This window comes from Triplophysa rosa, linkage group LG2 (genome assembly GCF_024868665.1).
Source record: "Triplophysa rosa linkage group LG2, Trosa_1v2, whole genome shotgun sequence".
Taxonomy (NCBI): Eukaryota; Metazoa; Chordata; class Actinopteri; order Cypriniformes; family Nemacheilidae; genus Triplophysa; species Triplophysa rosa.
The window spans coordinates 19,329,128-19,345,302 of NC_079891.1; the positions used below are offsets into that span (position 1 = coordinate 19,329,128).

General features: G+C 40.1%; 1 protein-coding gene across 1 annotated transcript; it reads left to right on the forward strand.

The window, feature by feature from the left end:
• The first annotated feature begins 39 nt into the window (after window positions 1-39).
• On the forward strand, window positions 40-16,084 carry wdr44 (WD repeat domain 44). Its single transcript, XM_057352820.1, has 20 exons — window positions 40-298; window positions 394-544; window positions 3,975-4,008; window positions 4,456-4,533; window positions 4,903-5,521; window positions 7,699-7,832; window positions 7,945-8,037; window positions 8,165-8,301; window positions 9,656-9,739; window positions 9,882-10,140; window positions 10,314-10,452; window positions 10,812-10,876; window positions 10,968-11,084; window positions 12,865-12,987; window positions 13,066-13,257; window positions 13,509-13,610; window positions 13,780-13,895; window positions 14,064-14,191; window positions 15,111-15,245; window positions 15,353-16,084. The coding sequence occupies exons 2-20, from the start codon at window positions 468-470 to the stop codon at window positions 15,439-15,441; spliced, it is 2,721 nt and encodes a 906-aa protein (XP_057208803.1). The 5' UTR covers window positions 40-298; window positions 394-467; the 3' UTR covers window positions 15,442-16,084.
• The last annotated feature ends 91 nt before the right edge of the window (window positions 16,085-16,175 follow it).

Genomic DNA, 16,175 nt, shown 5'->3' on the forward strand with positions numbered 1-16,175 from the left:
TGAACATAGATCAGCCGAATAATAGTACGTCTCAAACCACGCGAGATTTCCCGCGAGACTTGGGTGAACGCGAGAATAACTGTCGTCGTTTCTCTTCCTCCTATCGGTTTGTTTTCGATCATAAATCCCGGTAGGAGATCCTCCCGATATGCCAGGGTTACTCACAGTCCGCGTGGACAGCTTCAGGTGGGCCTTCATGTTGTCCTACCCGTTATTCGGATAACCCCCGTCTGATCCTGCATTAAAAGAAAAACTCCGCCGTAGGATCTTATAATCTAGGCCGTCCTAGTGCATTCAGGTGAGCGGAGCGGCCTCTCCCACCACTCGTGCCACGGCAGGCATAAATCCAGCTACCTGTCAAACATTTAGCTGGTCGCCTTTTGGTTCCTACAGGGAAGGAGTTTTTCATCGCTTGCTAAAACTAAGTTACAGCAGTGGCGGCGGCCTCTGTATACAACCCGGGCTCAATGGCGTCGGACACAAGCGACACGGAGGAGTTTTACGATGCGGCGGAGGATGTCAACTTCACTCCCTCACCTCATGCGTGAGTCTTTCATGCTAAATAAAACAAGCATATTATTGTTACTGTCAATACGCTGTCTGATCTCTGTTATTTGATTAGGGAAATGAAGCGGCACCTGTCAAAGCTGTCAACAGTTGCCCCGTTCAGTTTCTGTAGTTACACTGCTTCTGATATGGACGGTTTATTACACGGATTGTAAAACCATACGATTTACACAAGCATGTTTTTGGGTGTACCTTAATATGTAGTAAGCTGCCTACCTAGACAGCATTTTTGGGCAACAGTTTGGTATGTTAGTTTTGAGACGATGGCAAACGACACGTAGCGTACAGTTGAGAATTGAAATGATGTGGCTGTGCCATGTTGTGTTGGTCATAAGTACACAAGTTTTATTGCATTAAAATTATATGAATTTTATATAACGAATACATTGTATTGTCTTTGCACAACTGTACATTAAAACGTAGTGCTTGTATAACGTTACAGTAGTGCAAATACATGAAAAACACATAAAAACACTCATTCTAGTTTGACAGACAGTTAGACTTTGAATCACAATCGTGACAGCTATTTTCAGAAAAAAGAGAGCTCAGATGACTTAAAAGTGACTCAGATTCTGAGTGTTAACAATGTGAACAATGGGTTTTGAGAAAGAATGGCTGTCTTGTTTGAAGACTGAGTCAAAATAATAAATAAAAAGTCTTATGATCACTGCATGCCAGGGGTCAAAGGTTTATCAGAAAACTTGTGGTAGTGAAAGAAATGTTTTGACACTGTGGTGGCCAGAAACATCGGAGGGTCTCAGTAAAAGTAAACTTTGAGTTGCTGTTTAAAGGGTGTGTTCAGAATGAGACTGAAGGGCTTGTCTGTTCATGAATGCTGTGTCAGGCAGGCCACACTGCTTCATTTCATTAACCTCTTTATGTGAACTCTCTGTTGGGAGGAGCCCTAAAATCTACTGACTGTGTTTTTTACGAACAAAACCTTTTTGACATTCACCATTTATGCTGCCTTCACGTGTTCTTTGAATAAGTAATAAGTGAAATATGAGTTTCCGAGATAAACATTGCACATGAATGCCCTCTGATGTCGCATTTCCCACTGGGAAGTTGGGAAATAATTTTGAAACAGGAGTTCCCAAGATGGGCGGGCCTTACACAATGAACATGGTGGATGGGTGATGGATTTCTGCTGTGACAGAGTTTTTCCGCAGCAGCTTCAATTGCATTGTCTTGTCGATAAAGGGGTCATATGGCACGAAGACGTGTTTTTCTGTGTCTTTGGTGTGTTATAAGTTGCCCATGCATGTATTAGACTAATACAATTGCAAAAATTAAAGTGTCGGAACAAAAGATGCATTCTATCTAAAAGCGAATGCTCACCCAGACCTGCCTGAAACGACTTGTGTAACCACACCCCCACAAATCTACGTCAGTTCGTGGAATGATTTGACTTAGACCGCCCAAATGTATACGCAAGTAAGGTGGGCGTACCTGTCAGCACAATAGGCCCTTTTCACAATGATGTCACTTAACTTCCGCAAAGCAGTGTATCATAACATCCGTCTTGCAACAGACAAGAAGAAGAAGAAGAACTTCCGTTTTGCCGTCGCGCTGGAATTTAACAACAGTGAAAAAAAACGGACAGAACACGTATTCAACTACTTATCCTAGCACCTTCGCTAACACAAAAAGAAAACAAAACACTTACCTTCATAATCAAACAGGTACTGTTCAACGAAGAATTTGTATCCTTTCTCTAGCTTTGATCTTGTCGTTAGCGAAAATTTGTCTGCAAGACGTTTGTGACAAGCAGAGCGGGACGAGGGCCGTGAGGGAACTGCACGAGGCCGGTGATGCGAGTGATAACGAGCGTCAGCTGCGCGTTGAAACGGTCTCGCATCTCTCTCGTCCCGCTCTGCTTGTCACAACGTTGTACATCATCTAGCCGTATTTGTGGCAGATGTGCAAGGGACTTGGTAAACTCCATTCTGAAGGCGCTAGCGGAAGTAACTTCTTCTTGACTTCTACTGGCGGTTGGTAAACCAGCTTATAGGTGCATTCCCGCCACCTTATGAACTGGACTGCTAGCGGAAGTAACGATACACTGCTTCACGGCAGAACGGAAGATGCGTGACGTCATGTGAAAAGGGCGTATTGATGTTCCAAATATGGTAAGAAGCGTGACATTTCCGACACATGTTTGCAGTAGGGCTGGGCGATATATATCGCGGTTCACGCTAATTATATGCGTCTAAATCGATTCTGAAATCGATTCGATGTTTTATGCAGAGCTCTTCCGTGAACTACGGCTCTTTGATCGGTAGGGAGTACTGCTCGATCTAAAATCACAACGAGATTGAGTCGTTTATAACGTACATTTGAAAAAGCAACACTCGTCAAACATCATCACTATAAATATACTTTATTATCATGAAAATACCTGAAAAGGTTTGAAGAACAGCGATAGAATATGACCACTGGCATTTCCTGGAACTAATTGTTCTTCTTCTGTTTCTCATATTCGGAGTTTCTGTGCAAGAGCGCCCGCTGGCTTTCGGATGTGGTGGCATTTAACCGTAAGTCATTGAGAAACTGAGAGCATAAGAATCGCACGATATATCGCCCAGCCCTAGTTTGCAGTATTAAACCAATCACTACGCACTGGTTAACTGGCCAATAATAGTACACCTCGCTTTTCATAGCGATGAGCTTTGAAAATAATCTGCGTGTTTCAGAGAGGCGGGGCAAAGAGGAGATACAAACATGCACGGTATATGGAAAATACAGCATGTTTTAACCTTAAATCGTGTATACACATTGCATTACATCTAAAACAAATGATAATATTTGTTTTAGCCGTGTCATATGACTCCTTTAAATTAGCACATATATAAATAACCATTTGAGGCAGACTGCATGTTTTATACACTGCAATAATAGCATATTTCACCAATATTCCAGAATAGTCAGCAATCTGACTATCAAAACTATACAGTAGGATGTACGGTTGAAAATTATTACCATTTAACATTTTCCCAAGACGTGACGCGCAAGCATGAATCTGGCATCCTCCATTCTTTCTCACAACAAAGCACCTGAACACAACCAGCTCTGAATCATGACATCAGATGTGGCGTCTCAGGAGGACGTGCATTTAAAGCACACCGTTCTGAAAGTCTCTCCACTTATTTGAAATGTTAAGCCGCATTTGGCCCACGGGCCGCTAGTTGACTAGCCCTGGTCTAGATTATGCTTCCGTTCATCCCAAACTAAAGTGTATGAAAGCTCAAATTCCACGTGTTTTATGCACTTCTCTTTATGTGAGAATGAATGGCAAAACAACAACTCTATGTGACCCATGGTATGTGTGGTATGAGAATATGATTCAAGTTTGACCTCGGTGATCTGTTTTCTTAATCCACAATTTGCTGTTGTTTTATTTCTTTTAGGTCACCTGCAAAGTTTGAACTTCCTCAATCTGTGGTAAGCGTTTGCGGTTTACACTAACACCTGTATTTAGCTGTTTGGAGGAAGCAAAACAAACAAATTCTTACCTACAGGAAAGGGTTTGGGTCACAAGATTTTATTCTCATGAAGTGCCTTAGTCACATGAATACAGGATATAATGTTTTATAGTTTACAGCTGAACCTGTGCTAGATTAGTTAAATATTTGTAGAAAACAGAATCAACAAATGCTGTTAAAGAGATTTTTAAGCTCTTTTAGATCATTCCAGAACCAATTTACTTTGCCTCTCTCAAGAATAATATATTTTGCTATGAACATATTATTTTACATCATTCTCTTAGTTGACCTGTTGATCTTTATACATAATAATGTATTATAATGTTGTAAGTCTGTAAATATATAACATGACATCTTTGAGAATTTATTTTAATTTTTTAATGTGTTGAATTTTGATTGGCTGTAGGGTCTTGCAGAGAATGTGGTACAGGAAGTCACTGCTGGATTGGGTCAGGCAGATTCCCGCCAAGACGATTCCCTTCAGGTAGGTTGTTTGTCTTGACTTACTTTCTTGCTTTATTGTTCATCTTCTCTCGCTCGTTCTATTTCTGTTTCACTTTTTGGTATTTGTTATATAATCATTTTATTTACTGTATTGTATTTGCCAAAACACAGGCCATTTTGTTTAGTGAATGCAAGTCTACTAGACACTGAGCTCTAATGGTCAATAAATGTGGACCCTGAGACCTCTGTAGGCATGGTCATAAGTCATTGATATAGTTGAGAAACATTATAAGCTTAGATAACCAGTGTAAACTAAGCTTTCACCTCCACATTGTTGAGATGAATTGGTGCTACTTGCATTCTGCAAGCACAATATATAGCATAAACTTTCTGATGTCTCTCCTTCTAGATCATTGACAGTATTATAGAGGAGAGTCAGAAGACCAATGGAATAGAAGATCGGTTATTAAGAGGAGAGGAAATGTGTGCAACTGAAACCGAGAGGATCCCAAGAGCAGAAGGCTGCAGTGTTGAAGAAAACCAGGCTTCTGAGGTTGCTGTGGTACCTTCAGACGATTCTGATCAGGTGCCACATGATACTACTTCACCTGAGCAGCTGCCAGATGTAAGACCAAAGGAAGTGATGTCACAGGACATTCAGGATAGAGCACCAGATGTGGCAGATGGCGCTCAAGTGGGTCGGGAGCAAGCTATGCCACCCCCTCCTGACATTACTAGTGCTTTGGGTCAGCCGTCACAGCATTCCTCTCTGGCCTGTGCGGAAACTCCTAAAACAGCTGACATTTTAGAACAAGTCCCGTTGACTGAACCCGATGGCCCTGGTCCTTCCAAACCTCCCAGACAGTTTACAGTGGAGCCTGACATTGTTGCTAGCACCAAGAAGCAGCCACCCTCAAGGCCACCCCCACCTGCTGGGGCACCACCTCCTAGGCCGCCTCCCCCTTCACGGCCCAATTTACCACCTAGTAAAAAGTCACAGGAAGTGATGCGACCAGCTGGGCTTGAGGGTAGGTACAGTAGGGAGTTCTTATTATTTTTTAACATATTACATGTTTTAAAAATTGGGAATATTTGCTTATTACACAATTAGTACATAACATTTACTTGTATTTATAAATGTACAAGTAAATGTTACATTTATGTCTGGAAGTTAAAGGGGTGGTTCACCCAAAAATCTAAAATTGTATCATTGACTCACTCTCAAGTTGTACGAAACCTGTATAAATCGATTTGGATGAACATTTGTCCCAGCAGTTGTGGGCACTATTGACTACCATATTTAGGAAAAAACTGCTATGATAGTCAGTGGTGCCCCACAACTGTTTGGCTTCCCACATTTTGAAAATATCATCTTTTGTGTTCAACAGAACACAGAAATTTATACAGGTTTGAAACAACTTGTCAGTGAGTAAATGATGACAGAATTTTCATTTTTGGGGTAACATTTGCAGACTTTTCGACTGTCAATAGCTGTGTCCCAATTCAGGGGCTACAACCTTCTTAGGTCGCGGACTTGTTTTTCAAAGCATGCAGCCTCAAAAGTCCAAGAATCGAACTGAAATGAGACGGTCCAGCCTCGCAGCGGATTTCCTAATTGCGTCACCTGCTGCTCATGTTGCGTGGCAACAACAGCAGGACACAGCAGAGACGTTTCTGACTTTTTTAAACAAATACGGATCCAGAAAATTTATATTTTATTTTAAAGAATATGACACGTTTATGTAGATTAAAGCCACAATATGGACGAATTTTGTTATGAAATATCCAAAAATGACTTGCACAGTGTGATATATTTTATGCAGTTGTATATTTACATTATCCCAAATGTTCCCAAGAATGTGCAAATCCAGAGAAATTCCTATTTAAAATAATGGCCCGTCCCTTGTCTCCCTTGTATTTGTCGCATATCAGTGACTTAATATCTGGTGCTCCGCACTACCCTCAGTTTCCGGTTGTAGAAACTATGGCAACACGCAAATGCGGAAGTGGTTATACAGCATCTGGGAGCAGCATCTGTTGTTCTGTTATTATGGATCACGATTACGCTTTGGCGAGTAAAGGAAACCCCAAAAAAGCGTAAACGTAGGCCAAATGAGGCAAGCAGGCTTATGGACAAACGAAGAAATAAAACAAGGATTAATATCGGCGTGGCGTTTTCTAAGTGGAGAGAGCTAAGCGACCAACTTGGACTCGACTTTTAGACTCCGCTCTCGCATGTTTTAATAGACAGGTAAGCACATTTTTTTATTGTCCTCGAAATACTCATGTACAGATTATTTGAATAGTTGTGAATGCAGTTACCCTATGAAATACAGTATATGTCGCACAAAAATATGTAGCCAATAACTTTACTTTTAAATGCTGTGGGTTCGTTCCAATTTACTTTTTAAAGATGACTGTATGACTGTTTTAAACAGGTAAAACTGTGTAGCATTACGCTACCAAATCAATTGACAAAGTCCAATATAAGTCGCAGGCTAACGTAGCATTACATTCCACGTTTCTTGCAAGCTAATTCGTTACGATGACATAAAATAAAATTAATTCATTACCTCGTCCGTGAACATGATGGGCGATCTCCATACGCCTCGGGATGGTGAAAACGACATGTCCCATAATTCCACTCTCGTACATACTGTCATTTAGCTTCGCCTTTTGTTGTTGTTTCGAAAGTGCGCCATCTAGTGGTCCAAATATTCCATATTGTGGCTTTAAAACAGCCCAACAGTATATTAAATTAACCGATCTTTTCAAATTTAAAACACAATAATGCACCAATAATGTTAATGAACAACATCATATATAATATTAAAACACTGAAATGGACTGTTTTGTGAATTACATACTTTTATTTAACTAAAGTTTTGAATGATTATTGAAATATTTCAAGCCGTTACAGGCACGCAATGAATCTCGGGATACCCAAGGCTGTGAAGGATACATTCGTTTTATCCTTAAAAACCCACGGAAATAAGGTCGCATTTTGGGGTTGCATTTGAAGCAACCTTTGAATCGGGACAGCCTTACCAGCCTTCAGTCGTGCTGCTGTGACGCAATCGGTCTTAAAATGCAGCCTTCAAAGAACGCAGCCCCTGAATTGGGACACAGCCAATGTCAAGTTAATGGCATGTGATTATTTAGAAATGAAATGGAAATAACTGGTAAATGTCCTATGATTGTTCAGTTTCCGTAGATCCAGCAGATGAACCATGTGGATTGGTCAGCCCTAGTGCCACAGTGCGATGTATTACTAAAGAACTCCAGCACTCCCTGGATCTCGCTAGCGCCACTAGTGGTGACAAAGTGGTCACTGCACAGGTAGTTAATATAGTCATATCAGAAAAGAATGTATTTAAATTCACAGAAATCAAAATTTTGAATAATATTTGCACACAGAAAACACTAAATATTTAGTTTTGTTTGTGAGCAGGAAAATGATGAGCAGGCATCCAGTCCCGATGGCAATGAGACTCCTGGGCCTCAAAGACCAAGATCAAACTCGGGCAGAGAGCTTACAGATGAGGTATTTTCTCTGTACATGTTTGTGTGTGTGCATGTTTGAATTAGTCTGAATCTTTATTGTTAGATAAAATCATTTGGTGACTATGGTGTCATTACTTTAAAATGTTTCTTCGTAATCTGTTTTATAGGAGATTCTAGCAAGTGTTATGATTAAGAATCTGGACACTGGTGAGGAGATCCCATTGATCCAGGCCGAAGAGAAACTACCCACTGGAATCAACCCTCTTACACTGCACATCATGAGGAGAACCAAAGAGTATATCTCGTAAGAGATCTCCATTTCCCACAATGCACTGCAAACATACTGTACTCAGCCTCTGAGAGAAGTCTTATTGTGCCACGTAGTCCACAATAGGTGCGTTTACATGGAGCATTGTAATCGGTTTAAAAGTCCAATCTGAATGAAAATGCTCCATATAAACACCTCAATCGGAATAAAAATAGCCAAACCGATCAAAATTTAATTTGGATTGTAAGGGGTGGTTTATACCTTTACTAATCCACTTGACAGGAAATGTAAACACTTGATCGGGTTAAACCTGAAACCGGTTCTGCGCATGTGCAATGATGTCGAAATGACATAAGCAAGTAATGATGCACAGGACGCGCTGTTGAAGGAAATGACTATCGCGTCTGTATCTGTGGTGCTGTCATTTTAAAATTCTCATTTCTCTGATCGTTTATGTAGTGGTGCTGCAAAAAGTTTCCCCACCAGTCCTTGTTTCAGACGCTCATCCACAGACGCCTTGTTTTCGGCACGCGAACTAGCATTTTAACCACTTGATACATATAAGCAACATGGCACAGAGAGTGTGTTCGTCTTTGCGCGGCACTCTGCAAACCGGCTGGTGCGTACTTTTATGTCATGCACCGGTAAGTTTATGCAGTGTGGCATGAAGTCGAACACTCATAGTCTCCCACTGATAAATTTAAGTCTGCTCTTACAATAAACAGGCAATGGTGTGAGGATGGCTAGGATGCCTCTAAGCGATGCACAACCATTGAAAATCACCAGATCGGATTACATAGCATCTCATGTAAACAGTCCACGTTTTTTTAAATCAGAATGATATTAATCAAAATGACAAAAACGTGTGCATGTAAACGTGCCTAATGCATTAAAGGTGTGTGGAACTCTTCAACATTCCACATTTCATGTGTGATATCAAGAATAACTCTCCTTATATGATACTTTTATATCTTTTGCTGATGCTTTGGGACCCTCGGGCTGCAGGATTGAATCCTATCAATAATCCAATTCTCCACAGTCTCATCTGCCCTCATTTTATCAGCCAAAGTGAGGCATACAGACTGTTTTTCGTTTTGGAAGAGAGAACGCATGTAATCTCTCCTCTCATGATTCTAAACCACTAAACACAAGCGAAACATTTTGGCAGGAAGTGCTCTGAAATGCTGAGATGATAACAGTGTTGTAGTTTCTGTTGATCTTAAATTGGGTGGCTGGATCTGGTTCTGGATCAGTGTTTGTAGCTTTCTGGTTTTACAGCAGGATTATGTGCAGTCGAATGTTTGGAGGGTTTAGAGAGAACTCCTGTGCTACAGCCAACAATTTTCACGCTTTAGGGTAAGATCTCAGTCTTTCTCTTTTTTTTTGGCAGAAATGATGCGGCACAGTCAGATGATGATGAAAAATCCCAGCCTTCCCTTACAGACACTGATGGAGGGAAACTCAAACAGAGGACGTGAGTGTCTTTTATAACCAGTCATCATTTTAATCAAAGGAATAACAAAGATATGCTGAAGAATGTTTATGCTATATACAGCATCAGTGAATGTCAACAAGGGCCCATGAGCTATAGATTTATCCGTTTTTCCTCCTCTCAGAACGCAGCTGAAGAAATTTCTAGGGAAATCAGTGAAGAGGGCAAAGCACCTGGCAGAAGAATACGGCGAGAAAGCCGTGAATAAAGTCAAGAGTGTTCGAGACGAAGTATTTCACACAGACCAGGACGACCCGTCCTCCAGTGACGACGAGGGGATGCCGTACACACGACCAGTCAAGTTTAAAGCGGCACACGGCTTCAAAGGGCCTTTTGACTTTGATCAAGTCAAAGTGGTGCAGGACCTGAGCGGAGAACACATGGTGAGAAGAGCGTGTGACATTTAAAGTCACTTTTAATCTTCCTGAATTATTTAGTTCATTATGTAGTGATTGACCACTCCCTCTACCATTCTTTCTCTCTCTCTCTCTCTCTCTCTCTCTCTCTCTCTCTCTCTCTCTCTCTCTCTCTCTCTCTCTCTCTCTCTCTCTCTCAGGGTGCCGTCTGGACAATGAAGTTTTCTCACTGTGGGAGGCTGTTGGCTACAGCGGGGCAGGATAATGTAGTTCGGATCTGGGTTTTGAAAAATGCCTATGACTATTTCAACAACATGAGAATAAAATACAATACAGAAGGTAACAGCATACAGTATTTCTATAAAGGCTTCTATTTTATATACCACATACTTTGAATTTCACATGCTTTCTAAAAAAAATATATAATTGTCATGAACGTTCATATCATAAACGCGTGTTTTTGTATGACCACTAAACAATCTTCCTACACTGTGCTGGTCTCTCTTGTTAAATAATAAAATGTAGACATAATATATTCCCTATAAACTAATAAAGCTAATAACTAATAAATAAAATACTTTTTTAAACAAAGCCTAATAATGAGGGAAATAACATCTGCATAACTAAACTTCCGATGTACTTTGAAAGTAAACTGCTTCTGTTTTACTTTGTGTTCCCCTCCACTGTCTCTGTTTTAGGACGTGTATCCCCGTCTCCATCTCAGGAGAGTCTGTGTTCATCTAAATCAGATACTGAAGGAGGGGTGAGCGATGTTTTGTTGTCTTTCTCTTTATACTGACAAATGATTGCTTTTGGTTCTAAGACATCTGCTTTTCTGTGTCTCTCTCGTCCAGTTTGGAGTCGGAGTAGAGGACGCAGACACTGAGGATAGAAACGTACCATTCCGACAAGTTCCTTTCTGCAAGTACAAGGGTCATACTGCTGACCTGTTAGATCTCTCCTGGTCAAAGGTGAGCAGTTCAGAGTCCACTGAGCCTCTGGATAAAAGCAATATATGAACAATAAAGAATTAAAGGAATAGTTCACCCTAAAATTTGTATTTGTGCACTCAAATGGTTTTCTGTGTTCCGCAAAAAAACTATTATGCTGGTTATTTTTTCCTTGCATTTACATTGAAAAATGTATTCTGTCACACAAAGCTATTGTTTCCTCAAAACACTCTTGTATGGACTACTGTATGATGCTTTTATAATGTTTTCGCTTCCATTTTATATTTCACAAGCCAACATTTTTTCTATAATATGACACATTTTATACACACTTTTGTCTACGAAAGAAAATCATTAATGTTTGGACCCTGAAGGGAAAGTAAACCATGTCAGATTTCATTTTGGGTAAATCAATCCTTTAAAAGCGCAGTTTTTATTTACAGCGGCCACTAGCGTTGTATTATAGATTTGCAACGAATCGCTCAGTCCAAACACGACGGTGGCCACCATAATACAAAAAGATGTCGTTCTCATGTTGACGCAGGGAAGAGATCATGTGGGCATTAGAAAGACTGTAGAAAGAGCGATATCTTATTTATTACATAAAATAAAAGGTCTGTGGATTTTAAGTATAAAAAGAAGGATAAAAGTCAGTTAGGAGCTAGGACCTGTGTGGCATGGGCCAAAAGGCACAGCTTTACTAAATGCCAAAAATATTGTTACTAATAAAAAGTAGCCGACTACGCACCTGGGTATATCACTGAGATCCAGAACTCAGTTCAACCCAAAATTCCACTCAATTACTCTTCCTGAGGGTAGGGCATCCACACATTGACACTCAAGGCGGTATATCGAAGTACAAAATCTGTTTATTATGATAACGGGTGACTGTAAAAATATTTGAATGAGAATAGATGCAGCAAGATGTTCGTCTCTAAAAGTCTGTAGCACAAGGTTCAGTATCTAATTTAGCAATAGAGCAAACCCATTGCCACTCTCACCCGTGCACACAATAACCAATCACAGCACTATATATCAAAACCCTGTAGCACAGCACTACACACACCAAATTAAGGTAACAAAAAGGAACAGAGTGGCTACTATTAGAATACTGGCAAGTGATTATCTCAGTCTCTACTAATCTGATAAGTACCATAAGTATGTGAGTAACATTGGTTTTTCTGTTTGTTAGAACCAAGATATGTTGTTGTTGTAATATTAGCTGTGTGACAGAGCAGTTTTGAGCATCACTGTTTATCTGGAACTGCTTTAATATTGTACTTGTCCAGATACTGGAGAGAGAGAGCAAGAGCGCGTTGGCGCAAAAACTGTAGAGAGAGCGCGTTTTACTCTCTTACTCAATGATGAATAAATTTTCATTTAATCCGTGGGTCACATGCGTTCCGAACCGTAGAGTACAATCCGTACAGATCACGGATCATCCGCGATCGGTTTCACCACGATACCACAGGGGAGAGGAAACGCGCGTTGTAGAGTTGTTTGTCCGTTTAGGGCTGCTGTACAAAACATGGCGGCGAATTCAATGTATGTAGGCCCGCTCTGTATGTAGATATAAATAGCTTATTCTAAGGTATTACAAACTTAATGGTTCATTGTGTAAGGTCTTTATACACCTCTGAAGAAATAGTTTTGTATATTGTATTGCATTTCTGTCAATAGATCCTCCTAAAAACCCAGTATTGTTCCTTTAAGCAAGATTGAAAGACATGTAAGATTCTTGGTTTAATGAACATTGATTGGATTAATATATTTTTGTTTGTTTGCTTTTTTTGTTGATTAGAACTACTTCCTCCTGTCTTCATCTATGGATAAGACTGTTCGCTTGTGGCACATCTCCAGGAGAGAGTGTCTATGCTGCTTTCAGCATATAGACTTTGTTACAGCCATTGCGTTTCATCCCAGGGTGAGTGGATCTGTCCTTGTCTAGAATGGTTCGTGTGCAGTTTGTGAGTGTGTTTTAATGATTGTGTCTTGCCCTCAGGATGACAGATATTTCTTGAGCGGTTCTTTGGATGGAAAGTTGCGGTTATGGAATATTCCAGATAAAAAGGTGGCACTGTGGAACGAGGTAGACGGACAGACGCGTTTGATCACAGCGGCTAACTTCTGCCAGAACGGAAAATATGCGGTTATTGGCACATATGATGGACGCTGTATTTTCTATGACACAGAGGTGTGTGTTTGTTCAGTGTAACAGTGGATATGTTTGCATTATTTTTACACAAAAAAGAAAATTCTGCAATCCTGTCAAGCTAAAAAAAGCATTAAACAAAATGATCCATAGTAGTTCATATGACACGACTAGTGCCATGATGCTCATCTTCGATGAAATGTTCCTTCAACAGGAAGAAAGTTAATATATTTATAAATCAATCCATGAATAGTTGGTCATGAATTCATTATCTTTCATTCTGTCCTGCTCAGCGCCTTAAGTATCACACCCAAATCCACGTTCGCTCCACAAGAGGCAGGAACCGCGTGGGCCGCAAAATCACAGGTATCGAGCCACTTCCTGGAGAGAACAAGGTAAGACAGGGAAAGTTGAGTGATAATTAGAATCAGTAATATAACACTTCACTAAATATAAATAGACAGATTGTAGACACAACTTGTGTTTTTTTATTTTTTACTAATAAATTAGTATTCAGCTCAAGGTGATGTCCAAACTTGACTCTTAAAATCTTTTTCTCTGCAGATCTTGGTGACGTCAAACGATTCGCGGATTCGCCTGTATGACTTGAGAGATTTGTCGCTTTCTATGAAGTATAAAGGCTATGTGAACAGCAGCAGTCAGATCAAAGCCAGTTTCAGGTAAGAAGAAAGAAAGTTATTACACAGTTTGACACTCTTATTGAGGGGTGAAAGCATTTTGTATCTCACAAGGAAATGAGTGATATTTCAAAGGACTGACGATATGTTTGAGAATGATTTCAGGTCATGTTTTTTAGTGGCCTTTTTAATGCAAATTTTTCCTTGTAGCCATGACTACTCTTTCATAGTGAGCGGCTCAGAGGACAAGTATGTGTACATCTGGAGCACATACCATGACCTGAGCAAATTCACTTCTGTGCGGAGAGACCGCAATGACTTCTGGGAAGGAATTAAAGGTAATAATCATGTACTAAGAGTGGCTACCATTACAAATCATTTGTTTTGGCACTTACAGATTAAAGGGATAGTTCAACAAAAATACAATTCTGTCGTAATTGATTCACCCTCATGTTGTTTAAAACCGTTATGACTTTCTTATGTGGAACACAATAGAAGATATTTTGAGAAATGCCTCAATGGTTTTGTGTCCATACAACGGAAGTCAATGGGGTCCAGTGTTGTTTAGTAACCAACATTCTTCAAAATATATTTTCGTGTGTCCTTCAGAAGAAACAAAATCATACAGGTTTGAAATGGCATGAGGGTGAATAAATGATGAAAGATTTTTCATTTTTGGTTAACTTATCCCTTTAAAGAATGCTTGTTGTGACTGAAGGCAATAATACCTAAGAGTGATCACGGTTGTTTAAAGGGGTCATATGGCGCGAATATGTGTTTTTCTGTGTGTTTGGTGTGTTATAAGTTGCCCGTTCATGTATTAGACACATCAAATTGCAAAAATTAAAGGAACAAAAGATGCATTCTATCTAAAAGCCAATGCTCACCCAGACCTGCCTGAAACGCCTCGTGTAACCACACCCCCACAAATCTACGTCAGTTCGTGGTATGCTTTGACAAGACTGCCTAAATGTATACACGCTCGCAGTATTTGACCAATCACTACGCACTGGTTAACTGGCCAATCATAGCACACCTCGCTTTTCAGAGCGATGAGCTTTGTAAAAAATCTGCGCGTTTCAGAGAGGCGGGGCAAAGAGAAGATATAAATATGCACGGTATGTGGAAAATACAGAGTTTTTGAACCTTAAATCGTGTATACACATTGCATTACATCTAAAACAAACGATAATATTAGTTTTAGCCGTGTCATATGACCCCTTTAAATATTTGAAGTCTTTTTCTTTCGCTTTGTAGCTCATAATGCAGTGGTGACTTCAGCTATTTTTGCTCCGCATCCGGATCTTATTGTGCCTCAGGAGGCAGGAGCAGAGAAGCCTGACTCAGACTGTAAGAGTGACGACACGGATGACTCTGAGACCATCCCATCAGGTACTGACCAGCATCGTATGGGTCACAACAGTGCACTTTGTATGTTAGTGGTAAACAAAAGTGTTCTCTTTTCTCTTTCTGCTGTTCATTTGTGTCCTCTTTCTCAGGGGCACTGAAAACAGACCACTCTGAAGTTTTGCTTTCTGCTGATTTCACTGGAGCCATTAAAGTCTTTGTCAACGTTAAAAAATATTGAGCGCTTACGAACAGAACACCCAGCACACGTGTAAAAAAAACTTGAGGATGAACGAGAAGACTCTAGCTGTGCCACTTTACATCTAACTGTGCCCCTATTTATTTACCTATCAGCTGCTGGTGAGTACTCTGAGAGGCGGAGATTATAAGCCCCGCCTTATTTGCAGAGAGCAGGGACCCAGGAAGTTGGAAGGCGGGGACAGCACCAGGGACAAATGTCTTTACAATTGATCACATTTCTATCTTGCTTTTACCTTTTTAATCATTTGGAGATGAATAGTAGCGAGGTATTAATGCGTTGTTATTGAACAGACACAGAAGGGCTTTAAATGCACAGATCGATGATGCCATTTTAATGGACGAGTGAAACTGCAAGCCTGTTTGGAGACAGAATGGATATCAGAAACACACACAGCCACATTTCATTTTCCCTGCACATTCTAACCCCAAAGTCAAGTGTTTTCCAGAAAGTATCGCACATTTCCGAACATTAGCACTAACTAAATTTCAATTGATTTTGTCAGTGTTATTTTCATGTTGTAAAAATAATTCTGATTTCTATGTGGATGATTCCAGAAATAAAAAAAGATTTTCCCATGTATGGTGTTTTAATCTATGTACGCATTAAAACATTTCATTTTTCACTGATGTGAGTGATTCAGTTCGTCTCTGTGCTCAACCAGTCCCTGAACATGTTTACATGCATATCAGTTCCTCAATAAGATGTATATTTGA